This window comes from Aspergillus ambiguus (assembly GCF_047715705.1).
Source record: "Aspergillus ambiguus strain CBS 117.58 unplaced genomic scaffold BDV59scaffold_20, whole genome shotgun sequence".
Taxonomy (NCBI): Eukaryota; Fungi; Ascomycota; class Eurotiomycetes; order Eurotiales; family Aspergillaceae; genus Aspergillus; species Aspergillus ambiguus.
Genome location: NW_027395533.1, coordinates 231,928 through 249,357, shown reverse-complemented (window position 1 = coordinate 249,357; position 17,430 = coordinate 231,928). Strand labels below are relative to the sequence as shown.

The 17,430-nt window shown below is 46.8% G+C and overlaps 6 protein-coding genes across 6 annotated transcripts; 2 read left to right on the top strand and 4 right to left on the bottom strand.

The window, feature by feature from the left end:
• Positions 1-483: 483 nt before the first annotated feature.
• Positions 484-2,174, bottom strand: abr1 (multicopper oxidase abr1; the record flags this gene model as incomplete). Its single annotated transcript, XM_073692288.1, has 3 exons — positions 484-525; positions 667-1,782; positions 1,842-2,174. 3 exons carry the CDS (start codon positions 2,172-2,174, stop codon positions 484-486), a joined length of 1,491 nt encoding a protein of 496 aa, XP_073547040.1.
• A 275-nt stretch (positions 2,175-2,449) lies between these two features.
• abr2 (laccase abr2) lies at positions 2,450-4,578 on the bottom strand (the record flags this gene model as incomplete). The annotated part of the gene is made up of 7 exons (XM_073692287.1): positions 2,450-3,518; positions 3,577-3,699; positions 3,750-3,920; positions 3,996-4,055; positions 4,109-4,219; positions 4,274-4,329; positions 4,378-4,578. The coding sequence occupies 7 exons, from the start codon at positions 4,576-4,578 to the stop codon at positions 2,450-2,452; spliced, it is 1,791 nt and encodes a 596-aa protein (XP_073547039.1).
• Positions 4,579-5,286: 708 nt separating this feature from the next.
• ayg1 (heptaketide hydrolyase ayg1) lies at positions 5,287-6,829 on the bottom strand (the record flags this gene model as incomplete). Its single annotated transcript, XM_073692286.1, has 6 exons — positions 5,287-5,392; positions 5,478-5,551; positions 5,609-5,741; positions 5,799-6,541; positions 6,591-6,665; positions 6,737-6,829. The coding sequence occupies 6 exons, from the start codon at positions 6,827-6,829 to the stop codon at positions 5,287-5,289; spliced, it is 1,224 nt and encodes a 407-aa protein (XP_073547038.1).
• A 693-nt stretch (positions 6,830-7,522) lies between these two features.
• On the bottom strand, positions 7,523-8,370 carry arp2 (hydroxynaphthalene reductase arp2; the record flags this gene model as incomplete). The annotated part of the gene is made up of 2 exons (XM_073694128.1): positions 7,523-7,560; positions 7,617-8,370. 2 exons carry the CDS (start codon positions 8,368-8,370, stop codon positions 7,523-7,525), a joined length of 792 nt encoding a protein of 263 aa, XP_073547037.1.
• Positions 8,371-8,714: 344 nt separating this feature from the next.
• arp1 (scytalone dehydratase arp1) lies at positions 8,715-9,374 on the top strand (the record flags this gene model as incomplete). The annotated part of the gene is made up of 4 exons (XM_073694127.1): positions 8,715-8,754; positions 8,801-8,856; positions 8,914-8,955; positions 9,012-9,374. The coding sequence occupies 4 exons, from the start codon at positions 8,715-8,717 to the stop codon at positions 9,372-9,374; spliced, it is 501 nt and encodes a 166-aa protein (XP_073547036.1).
• A 642-nt stretch (positions 9,375-10,016) lies between these two features.
• On the top strand, positions 10,017-16,698 carry pksP (polyketide synthase alb1; the record flags this gene model as incomplete). The annotated part of the gene is made up of 5 exons (XM_073695234.1): positions 10,017-10,303; positions 10,354-10,645; positions 10,696-14,124; positions 14,188-14,943; positions 14,996-16,698. 5 exons carry the CDS (start codon positions 10,017-10,019, stop codon positions 16,652-16,654), a joined length of 6,423 nt encoding a protein of 2,140 aa, XP_073547035.1. The 3' UTR covers positions 16,655-16,698.
• Positions 16,699-17,430: the final 732 nt, after the last annotated feature.

Sequence of the window (17,430 nt, the reverse complement as noted above, 5' to 3'; positions counted from 1 at the left end):
ATTAGGCATGCTTTTGGCATAATACGACATGCCCTGAGGAATGATCGACAAAACGTACATACCAAGTGTGGAGTAAGTATATTTGACGTCTCCACACCCATGCCAAGGGGATCTCTATCCCCACCGCCCGCGATATGCAACCTTAATTGTATTTTATTTATTTACTATTCTTGTTTTTTGAATGATAGTCACTACAACTGAAGAACAACACAATAGAGGATTTATCGTACATGCCTACTGTTTGGAAGCTCTGATATTCGAGCTGTCGGCTATCGGGTTATCATTTCGGAGTTCGTGGTTATGAGAGATTTTCAGGCTTGTTCTAGTTTCATGTTGAAAGATCACCTGGCGATTATTTATATATAACAATTGGTTACCAATGCATATGCTCGCTTCGTTTATATAGACCAAGAATCTTTCATTTGTTTTGAGAGCAGATTCTGTCACACTATACCCCTTCAACAACAGCCCTTTGATACTGGCTTAACCTCCCGGTGGTGCACCATATGGAAAACAACTGTTTACCTGGCTCCAAGGTATGTTGATCGGCCCTATTTGCGACGGGGCTTCAATAATGGTTGCGGTGAGCCCAAGGGCCACGTGCCATTCAACATGGCAATGCAAGAGCCAAACCCGTGAGGAAGATGTCAGCATCTACAGAAGCACCTGGGGTATGATTGACTTATCTGGGTTATCGGCTCGAAAGCGAATAACAACATGCCCGTGGTTCTGAACCATAATCGTATCCCTTCGAATTGGTGTTGACGATACGTTTTGGAAATAGCCAGCAAAGTAACCGCCCTCGACTGCCGATCGTTGTATAACCTGGAATTGATGGCCATGCAAATGCCATGGGTGTAGGTTGCCATGTTGGTTGTTAATGATTATCTCGACAATTTGACCATACTCAATCACGAGCGGATTCACTTGGCCGTACGTATTGGGATCAAGGGCTTGTTCGCTGTCCACAGATACCGCTGTAAAAAGCGTGGGAGTATCAGGGGAACGGTAAGTAACTCCATTAATCAGAAACCGACCCGTGCCATCGACAATCGCGTCATCGGTGTTTAGTACAATTTGGTAATCAACAGGTTCGAGAATTGGCAAGTGATCAGCTGGGACAAGTGAAACATCGTCAATAAAGTCCACATTGGGGTCGAGATGCGCATAATCAGGTGCGGACGGTAGAGGCTTCTCCTGATCATATACCAGCCAGGCCGTGGCGTTAGGGTTGAACCGTTCCGGTATAGATCTGTTTTCGTAGAAAAACATCATATTCACGTCGGTTGAATCCCAGATAGCAAAGTTCTGATCGGTTGTATTTTTAGTTTGCAATAGAACACTCATTCTCTGCCCTGTGGCTAGACGGATTTGTTTGTCGACCACAGGGTACGGATCTGTGAATGTGCCGTCCACCTCTACCACTGTGATATCGTGTTGATCAAAGATGATAACATGTCCTGGCCAGTTCCCAATGCAGACGAGATGTACCAGATAGGTCTTGTTCGGTTCAACGCGTATAGTAGTATTAACCGAATCATTAATCAGAGTCCTGTCTGGGATTGGTTCCAGCCCTCCTGGGTTTGTAGAATTTGTGGAGGAAATATATCTCTGCAGAAGGGTTGGCATTTGCTCATGGTAGTAATCTGATAATGTAAGGGTAAACTCGTCGTCAAATTGAAACGGAGGTGAAGGGTCATGGACTATCAGGGGACCACGAAGGCCGTCTGGAAACTGGCCCGTTTCGTGAGAATGATACCAATACGTTCCTGACTGGTTGACCTGTTACATATTAGAAAATCTGTATCTACCAAAGAAAGAGACAACTGCAGTATACGTACCATAAACCTGTAGCGCATTCTCCCTCCTGGCGGTATTGCACATTGTGTTACATCATTGGCACCATCCATTGCGTTCGTCATGTATTGATGGAACCCATGCCAATGAATACCCGTTGATTCATTTTTCAAATCATTGTATACGTCAGCTATGATATAGTCACCCAGGTCGGCCTCCACTAATGGACATGGCCATTTCCCATTGATGCCTATCAGAGGGCGTTCGTAACCATCTGGAGCTGCTTTAACCCATGTTATCGTCCAGTTGAGGTAAACATCTTTGCCGGATACGAGAAGCACTTGGAGAGCGATTAAAACGAGAGACACGATACCCATGACGGAGATCAGTTGTAGGAGAATAGATAATAACTGTCATGGAGGCACTCGCCATCCTAGTTTATATATGCAGCGCGAAAAATTGATGGTTATTGTGTTTACATGATCAATAGCCAGGAATGGTGCATTCCAAGCCGAAATTTCCATGACTCAAATATGCGTTACGTGCTGAAGGCTTATAGGAATGCTGACAGGCTCATCAATACACACTACGTATATCCTAGTATTCCATGATTATGGTAGAGAAAAGCTGTTTAACTTGTAAGTAGCACTGTCTAGTTTCTCTGGCTGAACTTGCCGCCTTCATCTGAAATACTTGGCCAAACATCAACTCCATCTAATAAGACCAACCCCATCCCACCCCTCAAGTGAGTCTCTGTATGGCAGTGTATAAGAAATGGACCGGGATTTTGAACATGATATCGAATTGCCATCCATGACTCCCCGACTGCGGACGTTACAAATGTGTCGCGATAGAAAGGCCGTGCTAAGAAATTTTCTGGATTTTCGATCATTGCGCTCTGGACAGATTCCCAGCGAAACTTTCCCGAGCCCCCTCCCAGGTAGAAGGCTTTATTTGAATGCTTGTGTATTGGATGTGGCGGCTGCAGTGGGGTAACTTCATCAACACGCAGCTGGAAGATAATGTCAACCCACGTATCGTTCTTGGTGGCTATCTTCAGAGCGGTTGCTAGTTGTGGGGACTCTGGATTCAGAATCACAGGCTCCATCTCATCAAGATTGATCGGGAGAAAACTTGTGCCATCTAATGTCCACTCCCAGGAGGAGTTGATACGTCCAAGTGTCAAAAAATGTGTGTCGTCAGGAACATCGGTAGGGCTTATGGCAGGGTATGGTGGTAAGTTTTGCCTGTCCAGTTCAATCGTGTTATCGAAAATGCGGGAACCACCGTAATTGATGTATGGCGTTGATGGCCTCAAGCTAAGTTCGCCTCCTTTGTATCGGATTGACGCAAAGCCAGAAATTATCTGATTGTTCCCGTCATTGGCAACGCGTAGCTTGTAGATTGCTGGCTCCTTATCCAATTTTACCATAACAGAGTAGCGTTCTCCGCTGTACATAGTGATGGAATGGACAAGCTGAGGTTCAATATATCGCCCATCGACCTCATAAACGTACATAGGGTGCTCGTCAATGGATACGACCAAGACTTTTAGGCTAGCTGCACTGATAAAATGAAAGCTGACCCAATTGTCTGCAGGGTCCACGTCGAAGCCAACCTCTGACCCGATGGTTGGGATGCAGCCTGAATTCAACCCAACAGGGAGTCTATCAGGATGGTGCTCCCAATCCCCTTGAAGGGGGCGAAGAAACGGAAGACACCTGGTTGAGTAAGATAAGAAAATGTGCGTTTAAAGATAAATTTTATGCAGCACCTTACCCTTTATCAGTGAGACTTGAGTTGATGAAATTGCGTACTACTGGTTTCATCAACTGAGTGAGATTCTCCGGATCGTCACAGAAAACTCGTCCTCGGCCATTGACAAGAACACTATCCGAGCAACTTCTCGAACTTAATTTAAGGATTTGACAGGTAGACTTGGAAGTACTTACAAAATATCGTACCCGGTGTCTTTAAGTGCGTCCATGTACTCTTCCGATGTAAGGTGGTCCCAATCGGAGAGGACAACAAGCTCACCATGGCGTTCAGCGTATTTCATCGACTGTATCTCGTCAGAGTTATCTGATATGAGCCCAAATGGATGGCTTGTCTTTTCAGAGGGTCTAGGGCCGTTGCATCTTTTAGCATGCATTTCACAATCGGTACGGTGACGACGATGAAGGAGATATAAGACTGACCTGATGCGTATGGCTCCGTAAAGTCCGTCCATAATGGTTGACCTGTCATGAGCATGATACCTGTTCTGTGTAAGTAATGTTATTATCATTAAAGAAAATGACAATTGGTCTACCAATAGGTTCCGTAGGTATTTGCTCGCCATCTATATTGGTAAGTCTGGCCAGGCATGATAGCCCATTGTGTGAGTCCTGCAACCCCATCAGACCAGGGTGTGTCTTTCTGCCTATTTTCGTGTTATTGGTAAATAATACGTTGTGATCCCAGACAAACGACGCACTCTATCCCATGGAAATGAATGGAAGTGTTGACAGGTAACCTATTCAGAACATCAATCTGCCTTAATGTTAGAAAGAAAACTGGAAAGGTGTTGTTGGGACGTACAATCACGTCGTCACCTTCGTCCATGATCAATTCTGGCCCTGGGAATTGATTGTTTACGAAGATCATGTCCCGCGTGACACCATTTGGGCTTCCTTTGCCCCATGATAATTCAAGAGAAAAGTGTACCTGGGCGGAAGAGACAAATCCAACAAACGCGAGAGCAGAGAATAAGAAGAAAGACGGATACGTTATAATCCCCATGACTGTAACAATTTGATTTGTGAGTCTGAGTGAAATGATGAAGGGAACAAACGATTCTAGCATATACATCCCAAATAAACAACCGATTAAGTATGAAATGCTCATTTGAGTCTAATCAGTGTTTTCGGCTCATACTTAGATAACAAAATACCAAAAACATCCAGAACACCACAGGAATTCTGCTAACGCCACCGAACGCCAGCCGAAAGATGCCGCCAATAAGAGTTCAGTGGCATCTGTATGTATAAACGTTTACACCTGCTTTCCCGACGGGTCCTGAAAACTTAAAAGCTATACGGGCGAAGGCGGAATGTAACTGGCATGTCCATCTACGTCCGGAGACGGATTAGATGTACTCCACAGAGAGGCCTGTGTGATCGCGCAACTTGATACGTGTTTGAGGAAACTAGCTGACCTCTACTTCAAAAGAACCTAGCAATTGTAAAAAGAATTTTATTTTCTCGATTTCGAATGTATGTGAAGCAAAATTCCTATTACGCAATACATTTTCTCCTAGGCGGCAGCTGGCTGAGAAGTACGCCGGCAGCATTCCCCCTTAGACAGTGGTTTGAGGGAAAGAAAAATTTTTTTCAGGGGATCTGAAATGATTGGACCCAGAAAGGTAGTATTTTACTACACCAGTTTTATCCGCAATTATCCAACCCCTTGTGTGTTTTGTCTTCAACTGACACGTAGCATCGAGATATCCTAAGCGCAATCACTTGCTAAGGGAAGGGACAACACCTCCTCAAGCCACGTATATGCTGCCTGGAGGCTATCAGGATATCCCATATGAGGGAGACTTTTGAAAAATCTGGATTTACTAGTCAGCTAATGGTCGGTGGCTATGCAAGGAGGCCCTCTTCAGTGGCTTTTTTTTTTTTTTTTTTCGATCATACCTTCCCTCCTTGGGGCTTCCGTGGTTGAAAAGTACTAGGCAGTCTTCAATTGGGACAACCCCATCGTCAGTTCCCTACAATTTCAAGTCAGCTCAGCTCAGCACGTGTCCGTATGGCATTGGTATGTGTACATTCAATAGCAGAAGGCGGCAGTTCGGCTGATCGACAATGCCCGTCTCAAGCAAGGAAAATTTGCTCTGTGCCTTCATGACGAATTCGGCAACATTGGCATATCCGTGCTTGATCGCCCAAGCCTTGCTCAGTCTTGATAGCCATTAGCACATTGCGGCTCTTCGCAAGCGGGGAAAAAGTCCGGCTAACCTGAATGGATATTCATGGTCATCAACACGGCTTAGCCATTCAGGATCGAGAAAGTAATGGCTTCCAGGTCCGTGAGCAATTGCTCCAAGGAGTTGCTGTCGATGAGTGTGTGCCGCGCGAATTGCATAATAGCCTCCTGCACTTAAACCCCACACCACAACTCTTCTAGCGTCCAGGGCAGGCTGCATTTCCAGATATGCGAAGACGCTATCCAGCAGTCTGTCAGGGGATTTAGGATCGCGTCTATCAGCTGGGCAGTCTGCAGTTCCTGGTATTTCGACAATTACACACGCCCATCCACGAGCCAGAATCTGGTCTGTTCTCTGGCTGTTGTCGGGTCGATAGCCGTCCAATCCAGTCAGTATGAGTACAACTGGCACTTTTTGGCTGTTTCCCCAATTTTCGGGTGTACGGATATAGACAGGAATGTCAGAAACTTCTCCGGGTGAGGCGTGCGTGTGCGGGATGATTATCTCCCTTATCGGACTTGTCCAAAGACTGGCGGCCATCAGATACACCTTTTTCTGGCGTTCAAATGCGGCCCGTTTAAGCGAATCTGGCTTCGTGACATCAACATAGGGAAAGCGTGAGATGCGATACAATACAGCCGCACGGCAAAGGAGATTTGCGGCGTCGATAGTATCGCCGTCGGAGAGTGCATGGGAAGCCCGCTCTTCCAAGGCTGCAGCGGCCGGTAGAAAAGCAGTAGTATACTCATCACTTTCTGCATCGTTGATGTTTCTCTGTAATGGATTAGAATGTATGTGCCAAAATATGAGAAGTTCAATTTACTGAGATGAGGTCGTTGAAGATGGGCTCAAAATCTTCGATGCACCCATCGTGAAAAGGATACACGGCTTTTTCACACTGCCCTATTGTCAGCACTTCACCTCCCTACTTGCCTGCGTTGAACAGAAGTATTTATATCTGCAACGTACTGCGAACTTCCATTTTGTCTCCCATAGAACTTTCAGGGAGCCCTTATGCGGGTACACCGTCTTGAATTTCTTCCCAAGAATCCACTGAGACATTATGAAAGAATAGTAAATGGAATTCAAGTGAGCTATCACACAGATGGCAATGCCTTTTGATGAGAGAAAGCTGGTAATATTGCAACGCGTTTAAATATTAGACCCCGAAAGCTACAGGATGGCGTCACGTTTCGTGAACCCATAATGACCAGTGATGCGTAGGGCTCAAGAAACCTGAAGATACTACGTGTACCATCCTTCACGGTTCCCCAACAAGTTTTCTATTTTGTCATAATTGTCATAGGCTCAACCCTGTCTGAAAATGGCAAGGTGGGGATCAGACCATAGTATCGTATACGTAGTGGACTGCTGATGTTTATGTTGATGACACAGTCTGCTAGACCTATGAAAGCAGAGGCCACTTGAGCAATCTAGAATAGCCAGAGTTCATACTTAGCAGTTACAGTTACATGCCCGGAAATATCAACTGGATTATGCTGGGTGGTGGCTTGTGCGCCACCGTGCATTCCGGTCAACTCTCAGCGTAGAGGCCCCCAGGAGAAAGGCTACGGAGTGCATAAACTAAAAAGAAAAGGGCGGATAAAATTTCAATAATATAGAATACGGATAATGTAATAGATTTGAGGAGATCTTCAAAACAGGATGGAAAGGCCCAATTGTGGAAACTATTCAGGATGAATTCTGAGCCCTGATGCCTACCAGCCAGTATTTCCCCAGTAGCCAATATCTGGGTCAAATATTGGCACCTCCGTTTACTGGTATTACTTGCCCTGTTTCTATTAGCAACAGAATGCGCAAAAACAATAGGAATACTTCAGCAGCGTACCGTTAACCCATTCGGAATCAGGGCAGGCCAGAAAAGACACCACGCGCCCGATATCCTCAGGGAGCCCACAACGCTTCAAAGGACTCCCAACTGCCAAGGCCTTTTCGATCTCCACTACTGGAGACTCATGGTTACATCCTGGTGCGTATCTCCAGGCGTTGTCCCGCCACATATCGGTCTTCACACCGGCTGGCGCGATTGCATTGACGGTACATCGTTTCTTTCCATAGTCGGCAGCAAGACAGCGTGTGAAGCCGGTAATTGCAGCCTTGCTACCTGCGTACAACGCATGCCCAGGAATGCCAATTTCCGCTGCTATGGAGGACATCAGAATCAGGCGGCCTCCGGGCTCGAGATAAGGATACGCGTAGCGCGCAAGGAAAAACTGCGCACGGGTGTTGAGATCGAAAACTTCGTTGAAGTCGTCAAGCGTACATTCGTCCAGAGGCCGGAATTTTTCGACTCCAGAATTGGATACCACGATGTCCAAATGGCCAAAATAGCTGACGACCTGGGAAAGGAGTGACTCGATATCGCCGACGTTTCTCAGGTCGGCCTTCAGCGCCAAAGATCGTCTCCCCATGCCATCAATAGCGGAAACTACAGCATTCGCTGACTCGGGGCTGTGTGCATAATTAATTGCAACAGATGCACCTCTTCGAGCAAGCTCAATGGAGATACCAGCCCCAATTCCTCGCGCCCCGCCCGTCACCAGTGCAACCTTTCCGGTCAAGGGTAAGTGTGTCTCTGCCATAGCGTTTCGTAGACGAGTGAAAAAAATGGGTAGATAGGGAAACTGCTTGTTGGGGACTGAAGCGTAGGCCGCGCTGGCTTAATATACACCTAGCCCAACAATATTGGTGGGAAATTTCAAGGCAGACTGATCATGGATTATCCGGGCCTGGCCTGGCCTGTTGCAGATGGAATGTCACTCCTATTTGCCATGTAACCGGCCAGAAGTGATTGTAGCTCTGAGTCACCTACATCATTACCTCCACAGTTATTCTTCAGCATATATATGTCATTGCCACCCCTGGGTGCAGTTCTTATTTTCTTGTCACCTCTCGTACGTCAGAGATGTTGAGAAGACAAGCAAATATGGATACGAACAGTCTTGTTGAGACGATTAGCTTCGAAGGTAACCCAACTTTGTCCGTTGCTACAATGTCAGCTAACTGTGATAGATTTCCTTGCTCTACAGAAGCTTGTTTTCGACTGGGCAGATAGTTATGACACTAAGGTGAGTTCAATGATTAAGTGGCTAATTATCACAGAGCTAACAAAGCCTATAACGTAGGATTGGGAGCGGTTACGCGGCATTATTGCTCCTTATCTTACGGTTAGACCTAGTAGGACTTTGGCAGGTTCAGACCCGCTTGCTCACCAACGGTACAGGTTGATTACACTGGCATTGGTATGAGAAAATGGACCGATCTTCCAGCAAAAGACTACGTCGCAATGGTGGCTTCTGATGATTTCTTGGGGGATCCCACCATCAAGACTCAACACCTCATTGGGGCTACTTGGTGGGAGAAAGTCTCCCAAACTGAAGTCATTGGCCACCATCAGCTTCGGGCAGCACACCAAGTCTATACAGACTCTAATCTAGAGATTGTTAAATTGAAGGGCCACTCACACGCAACCAATGAACACTACTATCAGAAGGTCAATGGTGTGTGGAAATTTGCGGGATTGAAGCCTACTGTTCAGTGGAATGAGGGCAGATTTGATGAGGTCTTCCGCGCTGCAAACAAGTAATTTATTTGACGCCGTTATAGGTATATGCAATTGAAGTTTTCATGGCTTTTGAGAAAGTATGCACGTACGGTTTCCATGCCCGCACCCTACGTTAGCAACAATGAAATAATTCCTACTGTACAGACTCCATTCCGGAGACTAGAACCATAAGGTAGCAAAATGAATTTGTAAAATTGTCTGGCAACGTCATGCTGCCTCTGAAAGCCCATGTAATTTCAGACGTCAGGTAAACCTACAGTCAGGTACATTGCACCTTGAATCATTCAGTAACAAGGCACCATAACACAGCACAAGAGACATGAGTTTATTTCCCAACAAAAGCTGGTTCCATCAAAAATTCATCCACTGACCTGTTACTGCCACCTGTGGTCCACTCAACATCCAGAAAATCATCTACTCGCAAGGACATTAGCAGCCCGTGACGCCATGATAAAACATCATGCAGACTTGACATCCTGGCTTTGGTGACTTCACCATTCATAGCGTGCGTGGCCTAGACCACATTGTATAATGCTCCAAAGGGATCTTATTTGCCACAGAGTATGCTTGTTATTTTAGGAATGCCTATATATACTGGTCACAAAATACCCCCATCCTCCCAGCATAAAGCTAGCGTTTTTAGGAACCATCAGAATTACTATCATGGAGAACTCCCAGCAGGTGTATGTCTTCGGCGACCAAACTACTAGCTTTGACCAAAACTTGGCGGAACTTCTACAGGCCAAAAATAACACCATTGTTGCTTCGTTTCTGGAGAGATCATGCCATGCATTACGCCAAGAAATTTCACGGTTGTCGTCCTCCAAACAGAAACTCTTCCCTCGTTTTACAAGTCTCACGGACCTAGTTTCACGGCACCATGAAGAGCCGGGCAATCCTGCCATTTCAGGAGCCTTGACTTGTATCTATCAGCTCGCCTGTTTCATCAAGTAAGCTATTCGGACCTTAATGGTGATACCTCTAACTCAAACCGACACAGCTACCACGGAGACAATGGTCATGTATACCCAGCAAAGTCAAGCACTCATCTGATCGGTTCTTGTATTGGTCTCCTTACTTGTGCAGCGGTAAGCTCATGTACAAACATTGGGGAATTACTCCCCCTAGCCGTGAATATGGTAGTTATGAATATTCACCTGGGGTTGATCGTCATGAGTACACGGGAACTTGTGGATTCTCACAAGCCTGCCGCCGGTTGTTGGTGTATTATTATCTTCGATCTGAAGAATGACGATGCTACTCACCTAATAAATGAATTCGCCCAAAGCCAGGTGATGCGAACGTTTATATAGTTATGATGGTGCATGCTAACATCTTTCAGGATATTGCACCTTCAAGACGACCATATATAAGCGCAGTAGGATGCAAGAGTGTGTCTATTAGCGGTTGCCCAGAGGTCCTTGACCAACTCATTGAAGACAGCATTGAGGGCCGTTATAAATTTTCAAAGGCTCACGGCATACATGGTCCTTATCATGCATCCCATCTCTACAGTAATAGTGAGGTTCAGACCCTAGCAGAGTCTGTGTCTTCCATGCTCCATGGCACATATGAGCCACAGATTCCAATTTTATCGAGCCATACAGGAGAGATTCTGCAGACGCCAACTATGGGTGGCCTTCTCAGTTGTGTAATCGAAGAGATCCTCCTGCGTCCTATATGCTGGGATAAGGTGTCAAAATCCTGCGTATCCCAGATATTGCCCGAAGAAAACACCATCTGCAGGATATTGCCGATCGGCAGCAGTGCTACCCCAAGCCTTGTGGCCGCACTACAAACCAAACCTAATTGCAAGGTCGAGGTGGAATCCATGACCAAGGGGCACCTCACAATGCCAAGCGCTCCAAATTACAGTGGACGTGCATCTCGCTCGAAGATCGCCATTATTGGAATGTCAGGGCGTTTTCCTGAAGCGGACAGTATTGAGGAGTTTTGGAATCTTTTGTATAAAGGGCTTGACGTTCACAAAACTGTCCCCCCTGATAGGTGGGATATCGCGACCCATGTGGATTTGTCTGGCACGAAACGGAATACTAGCAAGGTTCCGTACGGCTGTTGGATCAGAGAACCTGGCTTATTCGATCCTCGTTTCTTTAATATGTCTCCCCGCGAAGCCCTACAGGCAGATCCAGCGCAGCGATTGGTCCTGCTGACAGCCGCTGAATCGTTGGAGATGGCGGGGCTCATCCCCGATAGTACTCCATCTACCCAAAGGGACCGCGTTGGTGTCTTCTACGGAATGACAAGTGATGACTATCGCGAAATTAACAGTGGTCAGGATATTGATACTTACTTTATTCCTGGCGGCAACCGAGCATTTACTCCGGGAAGAGTGAACTTTTTCTTTAAGTTTAGCGGTCCGAGTATTAGTGTTGACACCGCATGCTCATCGAGTCTGGCAGCAATCCATCTCGCCTGCAACTCTATTTGGAGAAACGACTGTGACACGGCCATAACTGGGGGTGTCAACGTGTTAACAAACCCCGACAATCATGCTGGTTTGGACCGCGGCCATTTTCTTTCACGAACAGGGAACTGCAATACGTTTGACAATAATGCCAATGGCTACTGCCGCGCTGAGGGAGCAGGCACCGTGATCTTAAAGCGGCTTGAGGATGCCCAAGCGGACAATGACCCCATACTTGGTATTATCGATTCTGCGTATACAAATCATTCTGCAGAGTCTGTTTCAATTACGCGGCCTCACGTTGGGGCCCAAGCATTCATCTTTAACAAGTTGCTTGGCGACACTAATACCCAGGCCGAGGACATTAGCTATATCGAGATGCACGGAACGGGAACCCAAGCTGGTGACGCAGTAGAGATGAACTCTGTGCTTGACGTCTTTGCCCCGGACTACTCACGTTCTCCTGCCTCCCCTCTATACCTCGGATCAGCAAAGGCTAATGTCGGCCACGGTGAATCAGCTTCTGGTGTGACTTCACTGGTGAAAGTCCTCTTAATGATGAAGCATAATACTGTTCCCCCACATTGTGGGATAAAGACAAGGATTAATCAAAAATTCCCAACGGACCTTTCCCTTCGAAACGTTCATATCGTTTTTGAGCCTACTCCCTGGAGAAGACCAGATGCGGGATCGCGAAAAGTCTTTGTGAACAACTTTTCAGCAGCCGGTGGAAACACCGCATTACTATTAGAGGACGCGCCATACAGCGACTCCCCTGATCGTGACCCCCGAGAACATCATTTGATTGCGGTATCGGCGTGCTCTGCTACGGCTTTAAGACACAATATTACTTCCCTGGTCCGCCACATCGACACCTCAGCACCATTGTCTGAACCGGACAACCACAAGTACCTGGCTTGTTTGGCATATACTACGACAGCACGTCGCCTCCACCATAGTTACCGGACAATTGTTTCAGCAACGGACATTCTAGACCTGCGGGATCACTTACACCGGCAGTCTCAGACGGACGTGTATCCTCCAGTTCCTTCACCTATACCGAAGGTTGCCTTTGCATTTACCGGACAGGGTGCCCAGTATACAGGGATGGGCAGGCGCCTATACATGGACTGTGCTCAATTCCAACAATGCGTCCAAAGGTTGGATAGCCTTGTTCAAGGGCAGGGATTCCCGTCCATCATTCCTCTCATTGATGGAAACATCCCAATTGAACAATGTCGTCCTGTTATAACACAGTTGGGCACAACATGTCTACAAATAGCAATGGTGGAATATTGGCAATCATTGGGAATACGGCCCTCCGTTGTCGTCGGCCATAGCTTGGGAGACTACGCTGCGCTATATACGGCGGGAGTTCTGACTGCAAGTGACACGATTTATCTTTGTGGCCACCGGGCCTCCTTACTCGAACAAAAATGTCAGATGGGAACGCACTCTATGTTGGCAATCCGACTAGGGCTGAAGGAGGTACAGCAGCTAATAGAGCCAACCGATCTTACCATTGCCTGTATAAATGGTCCTACAGAAACAGTCATCAGCGGACCATCACAAGATATTGACCAGTTCGCTGATCAATGTTCAGCCAGGAGCATTAAAGCTACAAAACTTCAAGTACCCTTCGCTTTCCACTCTCGCCAAGTGACACCTATCCTGGAGACCTTCGAAAATATTGCCAAAAATGTCGCCTTCTATGAGCCAAAAATACCGTTTATTTCATCGCTTTTGGGCATTATTGTCGATTCATCTAACTACGATGCTCTTAGTGCCCGTTATATGATGGAACATTGCCGCCAGCCGGTTAACTTCCTCGGTGCTCTTGAAGCGGGCTGGGATACAGAAGCGATCAATGGTGACACCCTGTGGATAGAGGTTGGACCTCATCCAATCTGCTCTGGGATGATAAAAGCAACGTATGGCCCTAGTGTTACAACAATTGCTTCATTGAGGAGAGATGTCGATCCCTGGAAGGTCATCTCAGACAGCCTTTCAGCCCTATACCTTGCGGGATTTGCTCTTAACTGGAGTGAATACCACTATGATTTTAATTCGGCTCATCGTGTGTTGGATTTGCCACGCTATAGTTGGGATTTGAAAAATTACTGGATCCCATATGCGGGTGATTTCTGTTTGACCAAGGGTGCTAGCCCCATGCCGGAGCACCAATTGAAGCCCACGGCATTGACAACATCCGCCCAGCGGGTAGTTGACGAGCAAGACAATGGAGAAACCACAACTGTGGTTGTGGAGAACAATATCGCGGATACTGACCTAAATAAGGTCATCCAAGGCCATAAAGTCAATGGTGCAGCTCTGACGTCTTCGGTGAGTGGGCGCAATCGTTCCACGTGTACTTCGCAAGTGGATTAACGTTAACGTTCTCTACAGTCACTATACGCCGATATAGCGCAAACTATTGTTGACTACATGATTGCAAAGTATAAGCCGGAATATCGTGAGTTAGGGCTGAACGTTTCTGATATGAAAGTCCCCAAGCCCCTGATCGGCAGATCTGGTGACCAGTTCTTCCGCGTATCCGCAGCAATGAACTGGAGCAGAAAGAGTGCAGACATCCAAGTGTACTCTGTTAATGCGACAGGAAAGAAGGTTAATGATCATGCACAGTGCTGTGTGAAGTTATTCGACTGTGCTCAAGAACAGGCCAATTGGGCCAGAATCGGGTACCTCATCAAAAGGAGTATATCCCTTCTCAACGAAAAGACCCAGTCTGGACTAGCCCATCGCTTGCAACGCGGAATGGTGTATAAACTGTTTAGTGCCTTAGTGGACTATGATGAGAGCTTCAAAAATATCCAGGAGGTTGTCCTTGACAGCAGCGAACATGAAGCGACAGCACAGGTTAAGCTGCAAGAGACAAGTGGGACTTTCCATCGCAATCCATTTTGGATTGACAGTTTCGGGCATCTCTCTGGGTTCATCATGAATGCCAGTGATTCAACCAATTCCAAGACTGAGGTGTTTGTGAACCACGGATGGAGCTCCATGCATTGTCTAAAAAAGTTTTCGGCCAACGTAACTTATCAGACGTATGTGAAAATGCAGCCATGGAAGGACTCCATCTGGGCTGGAGATGTTTATATTTTTGAGGGTGATGAAATTGTCGCATTGTTCGGGGGTATCAAGGTATGAGCAAGATCTCTGTGGCCTTTCTTACTGTGCTGACTTCCGTGGACAGTTCCAAGGGTTAGCACGTAAAGTTCTCGATACTGTACTCCCTCCATCGAGCCCCGTTGAAAAGTCACAGCCCGAGTCGAGGGCAAGTCAACCGAAGCTGAAGAACACCAACAAAGACGAGACTACTCAGAAGAAGCCCATAAATGGAGGCAGTGATCCCAACTCCGCTGTGCCAAATAGTCCTTTATCTCGCGCGATTGAGATACTGGCATCGGAGGTTGGCCTATCCTCTTCGGAATTGACTGATGACTTGATCTTCGCCGACTACGGTGTTGACTCTCTGATGTCCCTTACGATCACAGGGGAATATAGAGAGCAGCTTGATCTGGACCTTGACTCCGCTGTCTTTGTTGACTACCCCACCTTAGGGGAATTCAAAGGTCTATTGCTCCAAGAGTTTACAGGCCGCAGCAGCTCCTCCGATTCAAGTACTACCGGGTTCAAAGACACACCGTCTAGCCAAACATCCTCAGATTTGTTCAGCGATAATGAGTCTGGTGTGTCTTTCAAGAAAGGAGAGGAATCTAACCAACCAACCCGTAAACTGTGGAGGGAAATATGCCGCATTCTGGCAGAAGAGCTTGGAGTTCCAGAGACAAGTATCGGCCGCGAAGATAATCTTCCAGAAATTGGCTTGGACTCTCTAATGTCCCTTACAGTTCTGGGACAGATCAGGGAACAATTTGATGTGGACCTTCCATCCGATTTCTTCATGGATAATCCTACACTACATGCTGTTGGAGAGGCACTTGGACTGTCATCGGACCCCTTGGCCGTATCCTCTCCGCCATCAAAGCCTAGCACACCGCCAACTAAAGTCCAAGCGAAAGAGTCCACTCATCCTACTGCAACATCTATTCTCTTACAGGGCAATCCACGAACATCAAGAAAGAAACTTTTCCTTTTCCCTGACGGTTCAGGATCGGCATCTTCTTATGCTACCATCCCACTCCTTGGCCCAGATATATGTGTATACGGTCTCAACTGCCCGTACATGAAAAAGCCACAAGATTTGAAGTGCAGCCTTGATAGCCTTACTCGCCCTTACGTGGACGAAATACGGCGGCGACAACCTTATGGGCCGTACAATGTTGGTGGATGGTCAGCTGGTGGCATCTGCGCATTTGATGCTGTGCGCCTTTTGTTGCTGGAGGAGGGAGAGCATGTGGAGCGGCTAATTTTACTTGACTCGCCCTTCCCAATTGGCCTTGAAAAGCTTCCACCACGCCTATACAGGTTTTTTGAGGGAATCGGGCTCTTTGCTGAAGGGAAAAGAGCTCCTCCCGAGTGGCTTCTGCCACACTTCCTCGCATTCATTGATTCTTTGGACGCATACGAAGCTGTTCCTCTTCCTTATACCGAAGAATCGTGGCATAAAAAAATGCCTGCAACTTATCTGGTTTGGGCAAGGGATGGCGTATGTGGGAAGCCCGGGGATCCGCGTCCCGAACCCTCGCCAGATGGTGCCCCAGACCCCAGAGAGATGTTATGGCTTCTTAACGATCGTACAGACCTGGGCCCTAATCAGTGGGATACGTTAGTGGGCCAACAAAATATCAAGGATATTCAGGTCCTGGAGGGGGCGAACCATTTCACCATGATGACAGGACAAAATGCGAATTCTCTCTCCGCATTCCTGGCCAAAGCAATGGCTTCTTAGTGCTTTTCGCTGTCAACGCACGAGGTGATAAATTTCCATGCAACTAATTAATGTGTGTTATTTCAGAGCATTGATCCCAGGTCGAAGTGAAGGCTCTTGTTCATTAACTGAGATCGTACCTGATAGTTATATAATACCTAATACTTATGCAAGTCCTACTACCTGCGTTGGATTGGACCAGTTTGTTTTATCAGGTAAACCTTTCCTGACAGCGGAGCATATAAGCAAATATGGGCCTTACAATGAGCTATTCCGTTTCACTGTGTACTTCTAGTCGCATCTATCGACTCTGTGCTCTGCTTGCCCACATCTGGTTCTAGTACCTGCCCAGGGCTATACATGTTGGTTAGTTCGGATACTTTGTACAGAAAGCACCACTATATGTCACTATATCATACGAAGAATATACTAACATATACTTTGACAACTTCATCCTTAATGATGGCGGTACAGATTAGCATGGTAAATATGGTCAGATAGCTGAATGGCCTGTATTCTCAATCTGAAAATTAGGCAACTAACCGAACAGTTGCAATTCTCGCATATAATAATCGAGGCTGTGGGCTTAACGTGAAGGTACGTATTAGGGCAGAGAATATCATTCAGTACCCCATTCAGTACCCTCAACTAGGGACCTGTGCCTAATTTCCGTAACGCCTGCCGTGGTCTTCATGCTTCCAGTTGTAGTTCCAGTAATGGCTCCAGTAATGATCTCCACCATGACCCTTGCCATGGTCCTTCTCATGGTCCTTGTCATGCTCCTTGCCCTGGTCCTT